We start from the raw sequence: 21,135 nt of genomic DNA, 5'->3' as shown, positions 1-21,135 counted from the left end.
TAGAAAATGTTCGATAAATCATTGATAGGACACTATGGGCCTTCCTTGCATCCTGTCTACAATGCTCGGATTGTTTGTTTGTTTGTTATTTGGTTTTTAGGAGCATTAGCAACTAAGGCCATATTGCTCCAGGAATATGGGGTGGTCATTCCCTGACCTTTCAGCATCCTCCGTATTTGGTGGTGACGGGATCGAACCCCGATCTAATCAAGAAGCGTGTGTTACGCACTGCTGCTCTTTCCCACCTGGCTACGGAGGCGCCACAATGCTCAGAGAACTTCATGTCTGACCACATCATAATTCCCAAGTCCCTTTCTTCCACTACTGACTTTAGTTCAACTCCACCAAGTGTATAAGATATTTTGGAGTTACTGTTCCCCAAGGTGTAAAACCTTGCACTTTGCTGGATTAAAGCAAAGCTGCCACTTTTCTGACCATCCCTGAAGTCTATCTAGGTCATTCTGAATCTCTGCTTGGCAGTGATTGTTAACTACTCTATCAATCTTTACATCATCTACAAATTTAGACATCAAGCCATTTATCCCTTCATCAATGTCATTTATGAAAATCAAAAACATCAGTTGTCCTCCTAATACTGATCCTTGGGGAACCCCACTTCTTACATCAACCCAATCTAAGGAATAACAATTTATCACAACCCTCTGCCTCCTGCCTTGAAGCCATCCTGCTATCCATCTAAGGAACTTCCCTGTGATTCCAACCTGTACCAGCTTATAAAGTAACCGTTAATGTGGGACTGAGTCAAATGCTTTGCTGAAATCCAAAAAACAATGTTGAAATTATTCCCTAAATCCAACTCATGAGTGATTGTCAAAATAGCTAACCAGATTTGCTAAACATGATTTTCCCTTTACAAAACCATACTGAGAAATCCTTCAGAATTCCATTTATATCTAAATGATCCTAAATTTCACCCTTGATCAGTGCCTCCATGATTTTCCCTACTACTGAAATTAAGACTGACTGGTCGGTAATTTCCCACTTCACTCTTAGAACCACTGAACCATTATATGACAACAGCTCGAGGAGCCTTACTGGCCTGTAGCTCGAAAGTTTTTTCATTAAATAATCCTGTGAAATTTCAATATCATTAATTACATATTTTTCAACCTCACTCCCATAATTTCTCTTTGACCTAAAGGAATTTTCTTCTGCAAAAAATATAGATGCAAAGAAAGTACATGAATGCAGGACCATTCACTACCAAAGCCTTCACAAAATTTTTCATCAGCCCCAGTTTGATGTGGAGTGGTGGAAGCAAAACTTTATTTGGATCTACCAGAGGTTCAACTGCTACATTCTTCATTCCAGGTTAATGATTTTCATCGAGGCCAACTCCTCTTCTCGTAGAGGATATCCTTGGCACAACTATCCCACTCACAGAGAAAGCAACAATACTTAGTGCAACCCTTTTGTAGCCAAATAAAATAGTGATTACCTTTAAATCAACACATCTGACAGTGTACACCTATTCACCATGTCTGTGTATGTTTCTTTTTTGTGGATGGCATACACAAGAGGTATTGAAGGCAGCATATTTCTACTGTGTAATAACACAGTCTTAAGGCTAACTTTAGTAACGTCTATAAATAATTGCCATTCTTTGGGAACGTGTCTCATGTTCATTGCTGCCATTGATTAGACCAGTGCCGCACAAACTTATTTCGCTCGCAACCCCCTTTATTAAATATAAAGTTGATGCAACCCCTCAATGTAAACCCCGAGAGAGGATGACCAGATTTTTAGAGAATAAAAATGGCATTTTATAAATTATGTAGTAGAAAATTTTATTGGAGTGCTGGGAAAGAAATAAAACAATTGTTTCCTTTTTAATTTGCACATTAAAATAATTGTTTAATATTGTAATTGAATATAGCAAAAACAACAGATCAAATTCTTATCCTTCAATTAAGATTACAAAACAATAAAAAATGAACAGTTACAAAACAAAACAATTAATGAGAAGGATGAGCCTGGATAACCAATAATATTTGGATGAAATATTTTTAATTGCTGATCTCATGTTATCTTCTTGATCAAGTCTAGAATGCTGTTTTGTTTTTATAGCTGTCAATTTTGTGAAACAAACCTCACATAAATATGTAGACCCAAAAGGTAGCAATGCTTGTATTACCATTTTTGATAATTATGGATACTCGTCTCGAAGAGAAAGCCAAAATTTTTCACAAGTAGTCTTGGAACGAGCACGTAATGGTCAATGAGATCTTTTTTTTGCTGAATGGTAATGTCGGGACATAAAGAAATTTCAAAAGCAAAGGGATCACGAATCCAATACAACTTTTTTTCTGGAGATACATTAAATCATTTAGAAAAATTCTTAATTCGCATTGTTAGGTAAGTGGCAATGACATCCCTAAATTGTAAAATGTCAATATTATTGTTATTAACAAAATCAGAAAAGCATGGGAACATTTCAGTATTATTATGCTTAAATTCAGTTTTCCAAAGGTTAAGATTATTTTTGAAAGCTTCTATTTTATCACTGAGAATTAATATATTTGTTCCCTGTCCTTGAAGGCTTAAATTTAAACCATTAAGTTTCTGAAATATATCAACAAGGTAGCTAAGTTTTCCAATTTATTTTTGATTTGTAAATAATCGAACAAGGTTCTGATCTGTATCTGATAAAAACAATAAAACTTCATGTTTGAGACCATGAAGGATTCCATTTCATTAAAAAGTATAGCAAAAAGTCTATTTAAGCTTCTACTTTCAATAAAGTTGAAAGCACTTACTGCATCTTTCAAAACATCGTGCAAATCAATTTGCATTTCCTTTGCTACTAATGCTTCCCTATGTATAATGAAATGATTAAAAACTATAATAGGAGAAATTTCCTCTAATTTGCCTTTTAAACCTTTATTTTCTCCTGTTAATGTAGCCATCAGTACAAATCGTAACACAGTTGTTGCACATTAGATTATTTGTTTGAAAGAAAATATTTATAACATCAAAAATCTTCTGGTTTGTCGTTCTTCCTTCCAAAGTTTTGCAAAATAGAAAATCCTCGAAAATATCTCCCTCATAGCAGTATCTGACATATACAATAAGTTGAGCAAGGTTTGAAATATCTGTGGATTCATCTAACTGTATTGCAAAAACTGGACTTTTTCTCAATCGATTTAATAAATTTAATTTCATAACTGTAATACACCGTGAGACTGTGTCTCTGGATAGAGGAATGGTATTTAAATCATTCCTGTACTTTTCTCCATGCATAATTGAAATGATTTTTATTGTAGCAGGGAAAATGCATCGAATTACGAAGCAGAGAAAAGCTTGGCGCGCAACACTTGCTATATACATTTACTGCTACTGTGCATTCGCACCTCTGGCCTTTAGGCAATACAGTACAGGCAATTTAAGAATTTGTGCTGCTGTAGGAAGCATGAAATAAGGGCTAAAGGGATTAATTGAATAGTACTTCTCAGTACTACTCAAATGCTGAGTAGTACTGAGAAGTCGCACTAGTCAGCTGTTTTCTTTGTGTCCATAGCCATCGAGCAAATTAAGGCATTCCCCAACGCGGTGGGCAGTGGGGTTCATTTGTATCTCAGCCTTGGTTCAAATAGCAAGGGCTCTACACCTACAGTATTGAAAAAGTAATTTTAACAAAAGGTTTTTAGCTTCAATGTACACAAAAAATAAATATTTAAAAATTTCCGCAACCCCTCTGGGGTCGTACCCTACAGTTTGTGCACCACTGGATTAGACCATCAACATCCTTACAAACAATGAGTTCACCTTCTGTTTGATAAAATTTATCATAGTCTTTATTTTGAGTACAAAATGTTGTCACTTTCACAGAATGATTTAGAAGATTCTACTTTTGTAGCCTAAAGGCCAAAAGCTCTGCCTTATTCTCTGGCAGTTCCGAGATCCCTGATGAGGTCATTAAGCTCACTTTCTGTGATCTTATGTCGTTCAGGATAAAGGTGTAAACAAAATGGTGGATCCCTTGACATAGATGGCTGCTGTACGTCTTTGTATATATTAAGTTGACATTCAACAGTCAGATGGTTCAGGAATAGGTAGTACTTCACTGTGAGGCATGGGATAAATTGCAGATGGTATATTTGGGTATGTCACTGTCCACTTTTTCTTCACTGTCATCCCTTTTGTAATGAGAGGCACCATACAGAAGTAACAGTCTGTAACGTGATTTGTTGGCTCCCTCCATATCATGGGCACTGCGAAAGGCATAAAATGTCCCTTTCAATTAACACACATGTTGAGTTTTAATGAATAGGTAATGCAGCATATGTGTGGAGCCCATTTCTTGTCCTGGATGCTCACTTTACACCCAAAGTACAAGAAGTAGGCCTTTTTTATGGCTTGAGTTAAATGATGCTTTATTGAAGCTAATGTGACTTCTCCACATATTTAACAGGAGTAATCCACACTTTTCACACAATTATGGGGAATACTAATCTTAAACGACACAAATACTGCACAAAAAGTAGGAATCTCACAGAAAGCAACCGTTAACTGAGAACAAATCACACAGTACCTAGCCATATCGAGGATTACTGCAACAAAGTTGAAGACATATTTGAAGGGTCAATTTATCACGCAATGCAGAACGAGGCAACAGTTGCAGATTATGTGATAAGAGCATGAAGATACTGAAACTGTGGTGTTGCCATGCATTTTGCTGAGAGCCGTAGTTGATAACGAATGTGACTCACTAATATGAGACCCCAACTATACTTTGAAAACAAGAGGCAATCGACAAATTCAGAAGTTAAATATCCAGTTAACCTCTGAATTTCTTCAAACTATTACATTCATGGAGGCAACATGTTCCAGTAATTAACAATTCACTGGCTAAAAGAAAACTTCCTACAATCCAGTCTAAACTCCTTTTCTTGTACTTTGAATTTAGTTCTGGAAACCTTTATAACAATGAAAATTTTCTCTTCATTCATTTTACTAGCACTGCTCAGAGCCTTATAAACCTCAATCGGGTATCCCCTCTAAAGTGCCTAGTTTCCAAGCTCTGTAGCCTACATAATAGAAGTCCTTCAAATTCAAGAGAGGAGGGGTTATGCTATTATTTAAGAAACGCACAAAATTCAAGGAAGTACAGCCAGTCGACAAGGCTGGACAGTGCAGTGTTGAGTCAGTTTGGTGTGACATAAGCACTGGGAAATCAAAATTGAGAGTAGGAGTGTGTTATAGGCCAAATGAATCTCATGAGTATAATAAGCAACTGTACAGGAAAATAGAGTGGGCCAGTAAATCACAGTGTCTTATAATAGGGGATTTTAATTTCCCAGATATTGACTGGAATTGGTGGGTTGGTCACTTACACATTAGCAAGGCTTTTGTGGATTTATTGGATGATTGCTTTCTACAGCAGCATGTTCGGGAGGCAACTAGAGGAAGTAATACTCTTGATTTGATTATCAGTAGTGGTTCTTCATGCATTAAGAATCTACAGATAAAGGAAACACTAGGTGACAGTGATCACAGTGTGCGGAAGTGGGATTTACTCAAAGAGGTAACTACCATCAGGGGTAAAGGGAAGGGTTTTTTTTTTTGAAAAGAAGACTACGGAGGTCTGCGACAGTATTTAAATTCTATATGGTGGGACCAACTGATGATGTTACCAACAGCAAATTCAAAATGGGAAGCATTCAAAGATTTAATCTTGGAAGTTACTAGGCTTTTCATACTAACTAAGCAATACTCGTAAAGATTTAGGCCTAACAGAGAAGAAAAATGCATGGGATACATATAAATTAATCGGTAACACGGAAGACTATGATAGATGTAAGCTGGTCTGTAACCAAGTCACAAAGGAGGTTAAGCAGGCAAAGGCAGATTACAAGAAATCTTTAGCAAATGATGCAAAGAGTTCTTTACCTATGTAAACTCTAGAAGGAAGGGAATGAATCAGATTGGTCCACTGGATATCGTTGGGTCAACTGGTGATGATCCTACTCAGGTAGCTAACAAACTAAATGAGTGATTTGCATCTACATTCACACATGAGGATTTATTCAGAAAGGGGAATGCCAGAGGTGAAGTAAATTCTGGCAGTGAGATAGATGATTTTGTAATAACTGAGAGGAAAGTGGAGGAGAAATTGTTGAGGATAAACATGAAAAAAGCACCCGGAGTGGATGGGATCTATCCAGTTATATTAAAGGAGGCAGCAAAGGAAGTAAGCAAACCCTTAGCCATAATTATGAGAGCTTCTTTGGACTAAGGGGAGATACCCATGGATTGGAGATGTACAAATGTGATCCCAATTCACAAAGGAGGATCAAAGGGCGACACAATTGTTTGAGGTGTTGGTTAAGACATCAAAGGCTGATATTTTTGGGATATCAGAGACATCCCAACAATATCACAGTGTACTGATGTGGGATTTACTTAAAGATGTAATTACCATCAGGGATAAAGGAAAGGGTTTTTGCTTCCGTAAAGGTGAGTACAGTGGTCTCAGACAGTTTTTAAATTCTGTACAGTGGGATCAACTGATGATGTTACCAACAGTAAATTCTAAGTGGGAAGCATTCAAGGAATTAATCATAGATGCTACTAAAAGTTTCATACCTATTAAGAAATACTGTTCAAGGTTTAGGCCTAAATGGTTATCAAATGAACTAATGAGACTCATGACAGAGAAGAAAAATGCATGGGATGCATATAAATTATCAAGTGACTCAGAAGCCTATGGCAGATATAAGCTAGTCTGTAATCAGGTCACAAAGGCGGTTAGGCAGGCGAAGGCAGATTACGAGAAATCTTTGGCAAAAGATGCTAAGAAAAACAGCAAGGATTTCTTTACTTATATAAACTCTAAAAGGAAGGAAATGAATCTGATTGGTCCACTTGATATCGATGGTAGTAGTAGTAGTGGCATGTCATGCAAGAAAGCAAATGTATGAGCTTATGCAGCATCAGCCAAAAAAAAAAAAAAATATCACACCATTCCCTCAAAATGCCTGTCCAGTTCCTCCTTAAATTTATTCAACCTATCAATTTCCACAACGACAGATGGAAGTTTGTTCCAACAATTAACCACCCGCTGGCTAATGGCAAATTTCCGCACATCTATTCTACATCTGTCCTTTCTTAATTTGAATTTATGCCCCCTTAGGTTCGTAATCTGAACAAGTGGAAGGATCCCATCAGAATTCAGCGTGCTGAACCCAATCAAGGCCTTATACACCTCAATCAGATCACCGCGCAGGTGCCTAGTCTCCAGCCACTGCAATTTGCAGGACTTAAGCCTCTCTTGATAAGAGGATCCCTTCATTCCCCTCACCAATTTGTTGCCCTTCTCTGTACACGCTCAAGTAAATCTACATCCTTCCTAAAATGAGGCCTCCAGACCTATACACGCAGTACTCAAGGCATGGCCTGACCATTGCCTTATACAGAGGGATAATCACCTCCTTTTCCCTGCTAGCAAAATTCCTATATATCATTGACAAAACCCCATGACCTGCCCTGGCAGCCTGTCTGCATTGCTCAGAAAACTTCATATCTGACTGCACAATTACTCCCAGGTCTTTTTCATTTTCTACCACCTTAAGTGTAGTACCACACAGTTGGTACGTTTCTCTGGGGTTACTTCTACCCATATGCAGTACTTTGCATTTGTCAAGGTTAAACTTCAGTTGCCACTTCTTAGCCCATCTGTCCAAATTATCTAGATCCTGTTGCAGTAGCACACTGCCATTACTGTCATTAACAACCCTGCCAACCTTTGTATCATCTGCAAACTTCGACACTAAGCCTGATATACCTTCATCAATATCATTGATAAATATACAAAACAACAGTGGACCCAACACCGAACCCTGTGGGACTCCACTAATAACATTAGTCTAAGAAGAGCAGCACCCATTGATTACCACCCTCTGTCTTCTAGCACTTAACCATCCTTTTATCCATTGTAGCAACTTACCCTTAATACTATTCTGCTCCAATTTGTACTGTAGTCTTCCATGCGCAACAGTGTCAAAAGCTTTCCTGAAATCCAAATATATGATATCAAAATTATTTTTTGCATCCAGTTCCTTTGTAACCACATCACAGTATCCAATCGAATTTTTCAGACAAGACTTTCCCTTAACAAACCCATGCCGTGTCTGAATTATTGCTGTAGTCTTGTCTAGATGATCCTGCAATGCATCTTTAACCATCCAATAGAACTGTAGCCATCCAATTTGAAAGAACTGTGAGAAACAACTGAGTCAACATGGACCAGTATCCCATTAGCACGCTTTTGGCATATTGTTGAATCCATGGTAGAAAGAATCCAGGCTGATGAGAGCTAAAGAGCAACCTATTAGATAAGCTTTCCTAATAAATTGGCCACTCAGTGTAGAATCAGTCTAAACTAGACTAAATTTGTTTTATCCTTGTAGATTTTGAAAGAAAACTTATTCCTCCTTATTGAAACACACACACACACAAGGAGGTACGAGAAAAGTAATTATAAAATAAATTGATAAACGAAAACTGCAATGCATCTTTAAGCAGCGACTCCATTATTTTATCCGGAACAGAAGTTAAACTAACTGGTCTGTAATTACTCGTGTCACCCTTCGATCACCCTTTGTGAATTGGGGATACATTTGCACATCTCCAGTCCATGGGAACCTCCCCTGAGTCCAAGGATGCTCTCATAATTATGGCTAAGGGTTTGCTTAGTTGCTTTGCCGCCTCCTTTAATATAACTGGATAGATCCCATCCACCCCAGGTGCTTTTCTTACATTCAACTTCAACAGTTTCTCTTCCACTTTGCTCTCAGTTATTACAAAATCATTAAGTATCCTGCTACAATTTGATAACCTTCTGCCATTTTCAAACCTTAATAATTCCTCATGTGTGAATGTAGATGCAAAATACTCATTCAGTTTGTTTGCTATCTGAGCAGGATCATCAACAGTCGAACCATCGATGTCAAGTGGACCAATCAGATTCATCCCCTTCCTTTTAGAGTTTATATAAGTAAAGAAATCCTTGCTGTTTTTCTTAGCATCTTTTGCCAAGGATTTCTCGTAATCTGCCTTCGCCTGCCGAACCTCCTTTGTTCGACTGTTGATGATCCTGCTCAGATAGCAAACAAACTGAATGAGTATTTTGCATCTACATTCACACATGATGAGTTAAGGTTTGAAAATGGCAGAAGATTATCAAATTGTAGCAGAGTGCTTAATGATTTTGTAATAACTGAGAGCAAAGTGGAGAAGAAATTGTTGAAGTTCAACATAAGAAAGGCACTTGGGGTGGATGGGATCTATCCAGTTATATTAAAGGAGGCAGAAAAGGAAGTAAGCAAACCCTTGGTCATAATTATGAGAGCATCCTTGGACTCAGGGGAGGTCCCCACAGACTGGAGATGTGCAAATGTATCCCCAATTCACAAAGGGCGATTGAAGGGTGACATGAGTAATTACAGACCAGTTAGTTAAACTTCTGTTCCGGGTAAAATAATGGAGTCACTGGTTAAAGATGCATTGCAGGATCATCTAGACAGGACTGCAGCAATAATTCAGACATAGCATGGGTTTGTTAAGGGAAAGTCTTGTCTGGCAAATTTGATAGGATATTATGATGTGGTTACAGAGCAACTGGATGCAAAAAATAATTTTGATATCATATATTTGGATTTCAGGAAAGCTTTTGACACTGTTGCACATAGAAGACTTGTACAAATTGGAGCAAAATGGTATTAAGGGTAAGATGTTACAATGGATAAAAGGATGGTTGAGTGGGAGAAGACAGAGGGTGGTAATTAATGGGTGCTGCTCTTTGTGGACTAATGTTATTAGTGGAGTCCCACAGGGTTCGGTGTTGGGTCCTCTGTTGTTTTGTATATTTATCAATGATATTGATGAAGGTATATCAGGCTTAGTGTCGAAGTTTGCAGATGATACAAAGGTTAGCAGGGTTGTTAATGACAGTAATGGCAGTGTGCTACTGCAACAGGCTAGATAATTTGGGCAGATGGGCTAAGAAGTGGCAATTGAAGTTTAACCTTGACAAACAAAGTACTGGATATGGGTAGAAGTAACCCCAGAGAAACATACCAACTGTGTGGTACTACATTTAAGGTGGTAGAAAATGAAAGAGACCTGGGAGTAATTGTGCAGCAGATATGAAGCTTTCTGAGCAATGCAGACAGGTTGCCAGGGCAGGTCATGGGGTTTTGTCAATGATATATAGGAATTTTGCTAGCAGGGAAAAGGAGGTGATTGTCCCTCTGTATAAGGCAATGGTCAGGTCACGCCTTGAGTACTGCGTACAGGTCTGGAGGCCTCATTTTAGGAAGGATGTAGATTTGCTTGAGCGTGTACAGAGAAGGGCAACAAGATTGGTGAGGGGAATGAAGGGATCCTCTTATCAAGAGAAGCTTAAGTTCTGCAAATTGCAGTGGCTGGAGACTAGGCACCTGCACGGTGATCTGATTGAGATGTACAAGGCCTTGAATGGGTTGAGCACGCTGAATTCTGATGGGATCCTTCCACTTGTTCAGATTACGAATCTAAGGGTACATAAATTTAAATTAAGAAAAGACACGTAGAATAGATGTGCAGAAATTTGCCTTTAGCCAGGGGGTGGTTAATTGCTGGAACAAACTTCCATCTGTCTTTGTGGAAGTTGATAGGTTAAATAAATTTAAGGAGGAACTGGACAGGCATTTGAATGGAATGGTGTGATTTTTTTTTTTTTTTTTTTTGGCTGATGCTGCATAAGCTCATACACTTGCTTCCTTGCATCACATGCCACCACTACTACATGTGTCACACAGATATTAGGAATACAGAATTGGAATTTGGGGAGTTATTTTTTTTGTTATTTGTTTTTTAGGAGCATTAGCAACTAAAGCCATATTGCCCCGGGGATATGCGGTGGTTATTCTTTGACCTTTCCGCATCCTCTGTATTTGGTGGTCATGGGCTTGAACCCCAGTCTAATCAAGAAGCATGTGCTACGCATTGCTGCTCCTGCCCACCTGGCTACGGAGGCACCTATTTGGGGAGTACAATGTGTACAGAAAGGATAGGAAAGGAGGAGGGGTTATGCTGTTAATTATGAAAAACATAAAACCAAAAGAAGTGCCTCCAATTGATATAGAGGTTAAACCAGTGGTTTTCAACCGGGGTGTCACGTAATTTGGGTTTAAGTTAATTAAACTTATTATTTTTTTTTAAATTTATATGTTTATTTCATTATAAAAAGGTATACAGTATCTTTTTAATTTTGTGGTGATCTATAATTTATGTTTACTTAGTACCTCTATATAAAGAATAAAATTATTATATCAGTATATATAATTTGTATTATGAAATGTAATTTTTATAATTATATTATTGTAATATAAATATCATATAACATATATATTTTTTAATATTATATATATATATATAGAGAGAGAGAACTGAGTAGGGGTGCCGAAAAATAAAATAAATTACTTAGGGGTGCCGTTATTAAAAAAGGTTGAAAACCTCTGTGTTAAACAATCAACGCATTTAATATCAACAGTGATCACAAAACAGCATCTAGGTGTTATATCGAAGATGGAAAGCTATTAATAATATGGATGGAAAATCAGATTCAGAAGCAAGTGCACCTGAGTCTAGTCGCAAGCAATGGATGGTTTTATAGGTTCAAGCATCATGCTGGTTACCACAATGTTAGAGTAAAATATTTGGAATTGAACACTTTTGTAATTTTGTACACTTCCTGTGCATGAGATAAAAAAATTGAATTAATAATTCTATTTACATGTTTATCGAACATTTCTTTTTTGCTTCAATCAAATTCAGTGCGCATAGTTGCGAGTGCTGCATAAGCCTTCAGGGAAATTCCGACTTACATAGAATTCCGCAGAATGCAACCCTTACATAAGTCGGGGAGTGGCTGTAGTTCCAAAACTTGTCACAATAGTGCCTTCAGGTTTTTAATGAATACAGGATTCACCTTCTGGATGATGTTATTCAATTAAAAACAAAATTAGTAACTTCATATCAAATAGTAGATAAATATAGTTGTTTCTAAAGCACCTATAGCCTCAGGCAGAAAATGGTACCCTAGTCATTTATAAGTTGAACGACCCAAGCTTGTTTGTCAAACTGATTAAAAACTGACAACTTTAGAACCCATAAAAGCACATAAGTCTTTTTTTTTTTACAATAAAAATTAAGTCTTATTACAAGTGCCAACTCCTCATTACTGAAACAGTATCAAAGGAAAGGCAGCCAGCTCAGCCTTCTCTGATTCTTTCATCCAAGGTGCAAATTCTAGTTCATGCAGCCATCTATATACACTTTGGCAGCTTCTAGGTAATAAATACCTACACGTTGCAATCAATTCGGCCCAGGAGGGAATGTGCAAGGCTCAAGGGGTAGAATTTTTTTTTCAGCGTGGTCTGTGCTTGTTAACAGAAGAGACTGCTTCTACAGGGATACACTTAAATAGAAAGGGTGCGAGAATATTTGCTGATGCTATCGAGGCAGTGTTAGGTGGGTTGGAAAACTGCTAGCTTGGGGGGATTCAGAGACTAAAAGGTTAAAAGTAGCCGCAGGCAGAGGTGAAGGTGATTCTTGCACAACTTCTATTAGAATAAGTAGCGACCTGGAGCGAGGGGTGCTGGGAGTTTCAGGGACTGATGGCAGTCATCGTGAAACAGGTGTGTATATAGGATGTGTCAGGGTAACTAGGAATAGTTGCATGTATGCTTGCATGTATACCAATGCTAGAAGTATAGTAAATAAATTTGATGAATTTGAAGTGTTGGTCAAGACATCAAAAGCGGATATTGTTGGGATATCAGAGAGTGGTGTCACACTGATATTAGGAATGCAGAATTGGAATTTGGGGAGTACAATGTGTACAGAAAGGATAGACAGGATAGGAAGGGAGGAGGTGTCATGCTGTTAATTAAGAAACACATAAAATCAAAAGAAGTGCATCCAGTTGACATAGATAAACAGTGCACTGTTGAGTCAGTTTGGTGTGACATAAGCACTGTGAAAGCAAAAATAAGAGTAGGAGAGTGTTATAGGCCTAATGACTCGAATCAGTACAATCAACAATTGTACAGAGAAATAGAGTGGGCTAGTAAATCAGAATGTCTTATAATGGGGATTTTAACTTCCCAGATATTGACTGGAACTTGTGGATTGGTCACTCACACACTAGTAAGACTTTTATGGATTTATTGGATGATTGTTTTCTGCAGCAGCATGTTTGAGAGGCAACCAGAGAGAGTAATACTCTTGATCTGGTTATCAGCAGTGATCATTCGTGTATTAAGAATTTGCAGATAAAGAAATCACTAGGTGGCAGTGATCACAGTGTACTGATGTGGGATTTACTTAAAGATATAATTACCATCAGGGGTAAAGGAAAGGGATTTTGCTTCCGTAAAGGTGAGTACAGTCGTCTCAGACAGATTTTAAATTCTGTACAGTGGGATCAGCTGATGACGTTACCAACAGTAAATTCTAAGTGTGAAGCATTCAAGGAATTAATAGTGGAAGCTACTAAAAGTTTCATACCTATTAAGAAATATTGTTCAACGTTTAGGCCTAAATGGTTATCAAATGAACTAATGAGACTCGTAACAGAGAAGAAAAATGCATGGGTTGCATATAAATTATCAAGTGACTCAGAAGCCTATGGCAGATATAAGCTAGTCTGTAATCAGGTCACAGAGGAGGTTAGGCAGGCGAAGGCAGATTACGAGAAATCTTTGGCAAAAGATGCTAAGAAAAACAGCAAGGATTTCTTTACTTATATAAACTCTAAAGGGAAGGGGGATGAATCTGATTGGTCCACTTGATATCGATGGTTCGACTGTTGATGATCTTGCTCAGATAGCAAACAAACTGAATGAGTATTTTGCAGCTACATTCACACATGATTAGTTAGTAAGGATTAAAAATGTCAGAAGGTTATCAAATTGTAGCAGGGTGCTTAATGATTTTGTAATAACTGAGAGCAAAGTTGAGGAGAAATTGTTGAAGTTAAACATAAGAAAGGCACCTGGGGTGGATGGGATCTATCCAGTTATATTAAAGGAGGTGGCAAAGCAACTAAGCAAACCCTTAGCCATAATTATGAGGGCATCCTTGGACTCAGGGAAGGTCCCCACAGACTAGAGATGTGCAAATGTATCCCCAATTCACAAAGGGGGATCGAAGGGTGACATGAGTAATTACAGACCAGTTAGTTTAACTTCTGTTCCGGATAAAATAATGGAGTCACTGGTTAAAGATGCATTGCAGGATCATCTAGACAGGACTACAGCAATAATTCAGATGCAGCATGGGTTTGTTAAGGGAAAGTCTTGTCTGACAAATTTGATAGGATATTATGATGTGGTTACAAAGGAACTGGATGCAAAAAATAATTTTGATATCATATATTTGGATTTCAGGAAAGCTTTCGACACTTGCGCATGGAAGGCTATTGTACAAATTGGAGCAGAATGGTATTAAGGGTAAGTTGCTACAATGGATAAAAAGATGGTTGAGTGGGAGAAGACAGAGTGGTGATCAATGGGTGCTGCTCTTCGTGGACTAATGTTATTAGTGGAGTCCCACAGGGTTCGGTGTTGGGTCCACTGTTGTTTTGTATATTTATCAATGATAGTGATGAAGGAATATCAGGCTTAGTGTCGAAGTTTGCAGATGATACAAAGGTTGGCAAGGTTGTTAATGACAGTAATGGCAGTGTGCTACTGCAACAGGATCTAGAAAATTTGAGCAGTTGGGCTAAGAAGTGGCAACTGAAGTTTAACCTGGACAAATGCAAAGTACTGCATATGGGTAGAAGTAACCCCAGAGAAATGTACCAACTGTGTGGTACTACACTTAAGGTGGTAGAAAATGAAAGACCTGGGAGTAATTGTGCAGTCAGATATGAAGTTTTCTGAGCAATGCAGACAGGCTGCCAGGGCAGGTCATGGGGTTTTGTCAATGATATATAGGAATTTTGCTAGCAGGGGGAAGGAGGTGATTGTCCCTCTGTATAAGGCAATGGTCATGCCACGCCTTGAGTACTGCGTACAGGTCTGGAGGCCTCATTTTAGGAAGGATGTAGATTTACTTGAGCGTGTACAGAGAAGGGCAACAAGATTGGTGAGGGGAATGAAGGGATCCTCTTGCCAAGAAAGGCTTAAGTTATGCAAACTGCAGTGGCTGGAGACTAGGCACCTGTGCGGTGATCTGATTGAGGTGTATAAGGCCTTGAATGGGTTCAGCACGCTGAATTCTAATGGGATCCTTCCACTTGTTCAGATTACGAACCTAAGGGGGCATAAATTCAAATTAAGAGAAAGACATGTATAATAAATGTGCGGAAATTTGCCTTTAGCCAGCGGGTGGTTAATTGCTGGAACAAATTTCCATCTGTCGTTGTGGAAGTTGATAGGTTAAATAAATTTAAGGAGGAACTGGACAGGCATTTGGAGGGAATGGTGTGTTTTTTTTTTTTTTTTTGGCTGATGCTGCATAAGCTCATACACTTGCTTTCTTGCATCACATGCCAATACTACTACTAATACCATGTGACCTTAAGTCGTGAAAATTCATATTTTTCATCAATTGGCAGTCTTTAATGCTACTCATCAATTGACAGTCTTTAATTGCTACTCTTGTCCTTATAACAATCAAACAAAAACCAGAATAAAGGTTTAGGTTTGCATTTTTGATCAACCAATTACATAATAAGTGTAAAATTAATTTTACTCTAATGAATAAGCTGCCGGGAGTGCAATGTCTAACTACTGCACTATGATTAAAGATTACAGCAACTGGGCATTTGCATCACCAGCCGGGTGTAGGACATTTCCAATGCACTATAAAAATAAAAGCAGTATCATACTAATCTTAACAAGCAGTTACATTTTTTTTATAGTGCAAGTGTCAAAAAAAAATGAGAGTTCTGTTAAAAGACTGTCTTCTGCAATTAAAACTATGGTTAGCTGGCAACATGAAGTTTTCTGAGCAATGCAGACAGGCTGCCAGGGCAGGTCATGGGGTTTTGTCAATGATACATAGGAATTTTGCTAGCAGGGAAAAGGAGGTGATTATCCCTCTGTATAAGGCAATGGTCAGGCCACGCCTTGAGTACTGCGTACAGGTCTGGAGGCCTCATTTTAGGAAGGATGTAGATTTACTTGAGGGTGTACAGAGAAGGGCAACAAGATTGGTGAGGGGAATGAAGGGATCCTCTTATCAAGAGAGGCTTAAGTTCTGCAAATTGCAGTGGCTGGAGACTAGGCACCTGCACGGTGATCTGATTGAGGTGTATAAGGCCTTGAATGGGTTCAGCACGCTGAATTCTGATGGGATCCTTCCACTTGTTCAGATTATGAACCTAAGGGGGCATAAATTCAAATTAAGAAAGGACAGATGTAGAATAGATGTGCGGAAATTTGCCTTTAGCCAGCGGGTGGTTAATTGCTGGAACAAACTTCCATCTGTCGTTGTGGAAGTTGATAGGTTGAATAAATTTAAGGAGGAACTGGACAAGCATTTGGAGGGAATGGTGTGATTTTTTTTTTTTTTTTGGCTGATGCTGCATAAGCTCATACACTTGCTTTCTTGCATCACATGCCGCTACTACTACTACTACTACTACATATAGTCCATATATTAAATGAACTTAAGCCATGCCATTTATATTAGTTTAATAATGTTTTAATTAAACAATGCTAAAATCATCCATAACGAAAGGAAACATTAGTTTCAAAAACTACATTCTTGCTATTTTTTTAAAGTATAGAAAATGTTTGCATTAGATATTTTGCTAGCTATTATTTGATTCACTATACAAAATGATAACTTCATTCTTACTTACCATGAAATAAAAAGAGACCAATAATATTCACAACAAGACCTGCACTTCCGACATAAAGAATAAGAACAGGGTTATGAATTTCACCATAGTCATAGAAGCGTTTAAGTGCTTCAACCAAAATGGAGAAACAGAGTGCAACTAAGAATACTGCATTAACTAGGGCTCCTAGTACTTCTGCTCGTGCCCATCCAAAAGTGTTTTTTGACCATTTTCTTGGAGACATCTGAAACATAAATCAAGTTAAAGTATAACAAAAAATTATATATAAAAAAAAAAGATAAAACAGATTATGTTACTACTTAATCTTATATTATTAGTATATTTCCATTTCCACCTAAAATATGGTTTGAATGAGACAAAGCTTTCTCTGAAAGAATTTAATAACATTTTAGATACGGTATATAATATATTATCATCATGATTAGTATTCTGCCAAGGGCAGTTCCAGCATACAGTCAACTACTTCTCCATATCTTCCTATCTTTAGCCCTCATCTTCATCTCTCTATATCTACCATTCCCTTTCAATTCATTTATCATGGTTTTCTCAGTCTACCCTCACTGGGTCTCAACCCCTTAACATTCCCTATTTACATCCTTCATCGATCTTTCACTTCACAACACATTCTCATCATGCCTACTGCTTCCCTTATTCCCATTACCCTGCTAAAATAAAACTGTTTTTCTCCTGCATTTTATTCCATCCTTCTATTTTATATTCTTAGCATTACCTTAGCCACATGTGATACCAAACATAGTTTAAAATCTTCACATTTTGCTGTATGGCTTTTCTTTTCTATTGTTATCATTACTGTGGTCTTAAAATTTTCTGACCATTCCCCTTGCTTATACATTAAACTACATAATTCTGTAAATTCCCTTACATATTTATTATTATTGTTGTTATATTATTTCTCCCTGATGGGAAGTTCCACCCCATGACGGGTACTGGTACCAAGTGCATAGGGTGGTTGTTATGTCTGGTGTAACTGTTAGTCAAGGAACTCTCTGACTATCCTACAGGTGTTCAGGATTGAGACTTTCTGGAGTTCCTTGTTATGTGTTCTGTGGGAGAATAATTGCTGCTAGATTGTTATGTAGGGTCTTTGGCACCATACCGGTGGTTGACAAGATGATAGAGATGGTTGCTACTTGTTGCATATGCCACATCTGTTTGATTTCCTGTCTTAGGTCTGTGTACGTCCTGATCTTTTCCTCATGGATTTTCTAGAGGTTGCCAGTGTTCGGCACCGCTATGTCCATCAGTGTGCAAATGAGCTTCTTGTACCAGTAGTTGTGGACGTTACCTACTTCTGGTGTTTGCCACTTGTGGGACTTCCTGATAGACTGTTGTACTCCCTCCTGAACCACCCACCCTCTCATCTCTAGTACGTCCTTGGTTTTCATCTGTTCTGGTTCTATTCGGGGGGGGGGGGGGGGGGGTATGAAACATAAAGAAGGGGCTCACATCTGGTGAGTATGGGCTTGGCACACCTAGAGTCCTGAGCTGGATGTCATCATTCTTTTCTTTCTTGGTGATTCCCTTCTACTTTTCTTTCGCTCTCTCTCGGTAATTCAAATATTTTTTTTTTTTTTTTTTTTTGCCTGGTGCAGCATAAGCCTCAGGCTTTTTGCACCACATGGTTAATAATAATAAAAAAAATAAAGAAACCTTTTCCTTTTTTCGTAACCAAACCTAAATCAACAATATAGTAAAAACACTCATGAACTCCAAAAATCTGCTTTTAATAATGAGGAAAAAAACATAACGAAACGAAACTTTTATTAATTTAGTTTTCATCAAAAAATCAACCAACCTTTTATTTTCCTTACAAATTTCTTCCATCTTTAAAAGATTCATCGCTACTATTACCTGTTTACTGTTCATCACAAAACTATTATGCACCGTTCTTTACTCATAAATATACATTATAATGCCAACCAATGACTACACAGTATCTTGTCGTCTGTTGTGCCCACCACCAATCATTTCACAGTTTGCCACACCTACCTGCCAATCAATATATCCTTCTTGATTTCGGCTCCAGACCAATGACACCTACTGTTTGTTTATCAAGTGAGCAGCACTAGAATCCGGTGTCGGGAAACTAATTTTCCATGTAAGTTATCATACGTTTCTCGTCGTTCTCGTGTTGGCTTTCTTTACCTTAGCCGGAGTATGGTAAATAAATTTGATGAATTTGAAGTGCTGGTCAAGACATCAAAAGTGGATATTGTTGGGATATCAGAGACATGGTGCCACAGAAATTATTGAAGTTAAACATAATAAAGGGAAATGGGGTGGATGGGACTATCCAATTCTATTAAGGGAGGCAGCAAAGTAAGTAAGCACACCCCTAGCCATAATTATGAGAGCATCCTTGGATTCATGGGGAGGTCCCCACGGACTGAAGAAGTGCAAATGTATCTCCAATTCACAAAGGGTGACATGAGTAATTACAGATCTGTTAGTTTAACTTCTGCTCCAGGGAAATTAATGGAGCCATTGGTTGAAGAAGCAATGTAGGATCATTTAGACAAGACTGCAGCTATAATTCAGACACAGCATGGGTTTGTTAAGGGAAAGTCTTGTCTGACAAATTTGATAGGATATTATGATGTGGTCACAAAGGAACTGGATGCAAACAATAATTCTGATATATACATGGATTTCAGGAAACCTTTTGATACTATTGCACATAAAAGGCTGCTATACGAATTGGAACAGTATGGCATTAAGGGAAAGTTGCTGTTATAGATAAAAAGATGGTTGAGCGGGAGAAGACAGAGTGGTAATCAATGGACACTACTCATTGTGGACTATTGTTATTAAGGGAGTCCCCCAGGGTTCGGTGTTGGGACCGTTGTTGATTTCTATATTTATCAATGATATTGATGAAGGTATAACAGGCTTAATGCCCAAGTTTGCAGATGATACAAAGGTTGGCAGAGTTGTTAATGACAGTAACGACAGTATGCAGCTGCAACAGGATCTAGAAAAGTTGGACCGATGAACTGGGAAATGGCAATTGGTAGTATAACATTAACAAATGCAAAGTACTGCATATTGTAGTAGTAACCCCAGTGTAATGTACCAATGTGTGGTAGTGGTGAATGAAAAGTACCCTGGACTATTTGTGCTATCAGATATGAAATTTTCAGAGCAGTGCAGACAGGATGGCAGATCAGTTCATGGGAGTCTTGTCAATGATATACAGGAACTTTGCTAGCAGGGATAAGGAAGTGATTATCCCTTTGTATAAGGCAATGGTCAGGTCACACCTTGAGTACTATATACAGGTTTGGAAGCCTAATTTTAAGAAGGATATAGAGCTGCTGGAAGGGGTACAGAGAAGGGCAACAAGATAGGTGAAGGGAACAAAAGGGTGCTCTTACCAAGAAAGGCTTATGTTCTGCAAATTGCATCATATGGAGACTAGACATCTGAGAGGTGATCTGATTGAGGTGTAGAAGGCTTTAAATGGTTTCAGAAAGCTCTATGCTGATGAGTTCTTCCACTAACTCACATTATGCATTTGAGGGGGCATAAATTCAAATTGAGGAAAGATAGTTGCAGAATGGATGCACAGAAATTTCCCTTTAGCCAGCGAGTGGTTGACTGCTGGAACAAACTTCCATCTGTTGTGGAAGTTGATAGCTTAAATAAATTCAAGGAAGAATGGGACAAACTTTTGGAGTAAATGGAGAGGCGAATGATAAGCAGGTTTTTTTTTTTGGCTGATGCTGTATAAGCTTGCCATCTTGGTCATATGCACTGCTAATGCTAACCACAATCCCAATTTAGAATTTTTTTTTCTGTATCTTCTTGCATATTTAAAAGTACATATAGTACATATACATATAGCTTAATTTAATAACCTTTAAAATTTTTGCAGTACTTAAAATGTGGTTAAAGGTGCTATTAAAATTTTTGATGACAGATCAATTATAGTCACTTTTATCTTCACTGCCACTTATAGAAAATATAATTTATTTAAAATGTCAATAGTTTAATTGAATTTTAATACGGTTAAAAACATCTGAACACCCTCTGTAGTAATGTATGTAACAAAAGCAGAAATATTGAATTTGCACATTTTCACAATATACTGCCTTTAAAAACTAGCATATTGTTTTGAACTATTCTGATTTAAGTCATATAAAAAAATAAATTCTTGAGGATGAGCAGCCACTACAAATAATGTTTGTTTACAAACAGTAAAAATTCAAGTATGAAAAGGGCAGTTTTTCAAAAGA

At 37.8% G+C, this 21,135-nt stretch overlaps 1 protein-coding gene across 2 annotated transcripts in view; it reads right to left on the bottom strand.

Annotated features, from left to right (window-relative positions):
• The window catches only part of LOC150082151 (proton-coupled zinc antiporter SLC30A1-like), a 145,162-nt gene that overhangs the window by 68,266 nt on the left and 55,761 nt on the right, over positions 1 to 21,135 (bottom strand). For both annotated transcript variants that reach the window (XM_090380013.1, XM_090380014.1), the window contains exon 3: positions 16,880 to 17,102. In XM_090380013.1, the coding sequence (XP_090236139.1) occupies positions 16,880 to 17,102 (223 nt within the window). The remainder of the gene's footprint in view (positions 1 to 16,879; positions 17,103 to 21,135) is intronic.

This window comes from Mastigoproctus giganteus, chromosome 8 (assembly GCF_048544385.1).
Source record: "Mastigoproctus giganteus isolate SK-2022 chromosome 8, ASM4854438v1, whole genome shotgun sequence".
NCBI lineage: Eukaryota > Metazoa > Arthropoda > Arachnida > Uropygi > Thelyphonidae > Mastigoproctus > Mastigoproctus giganteus.
Note: the sequence above shows the minus strand (reverse complement) of the source record. Positions and strands in the feature narration are given on the sequence as shown.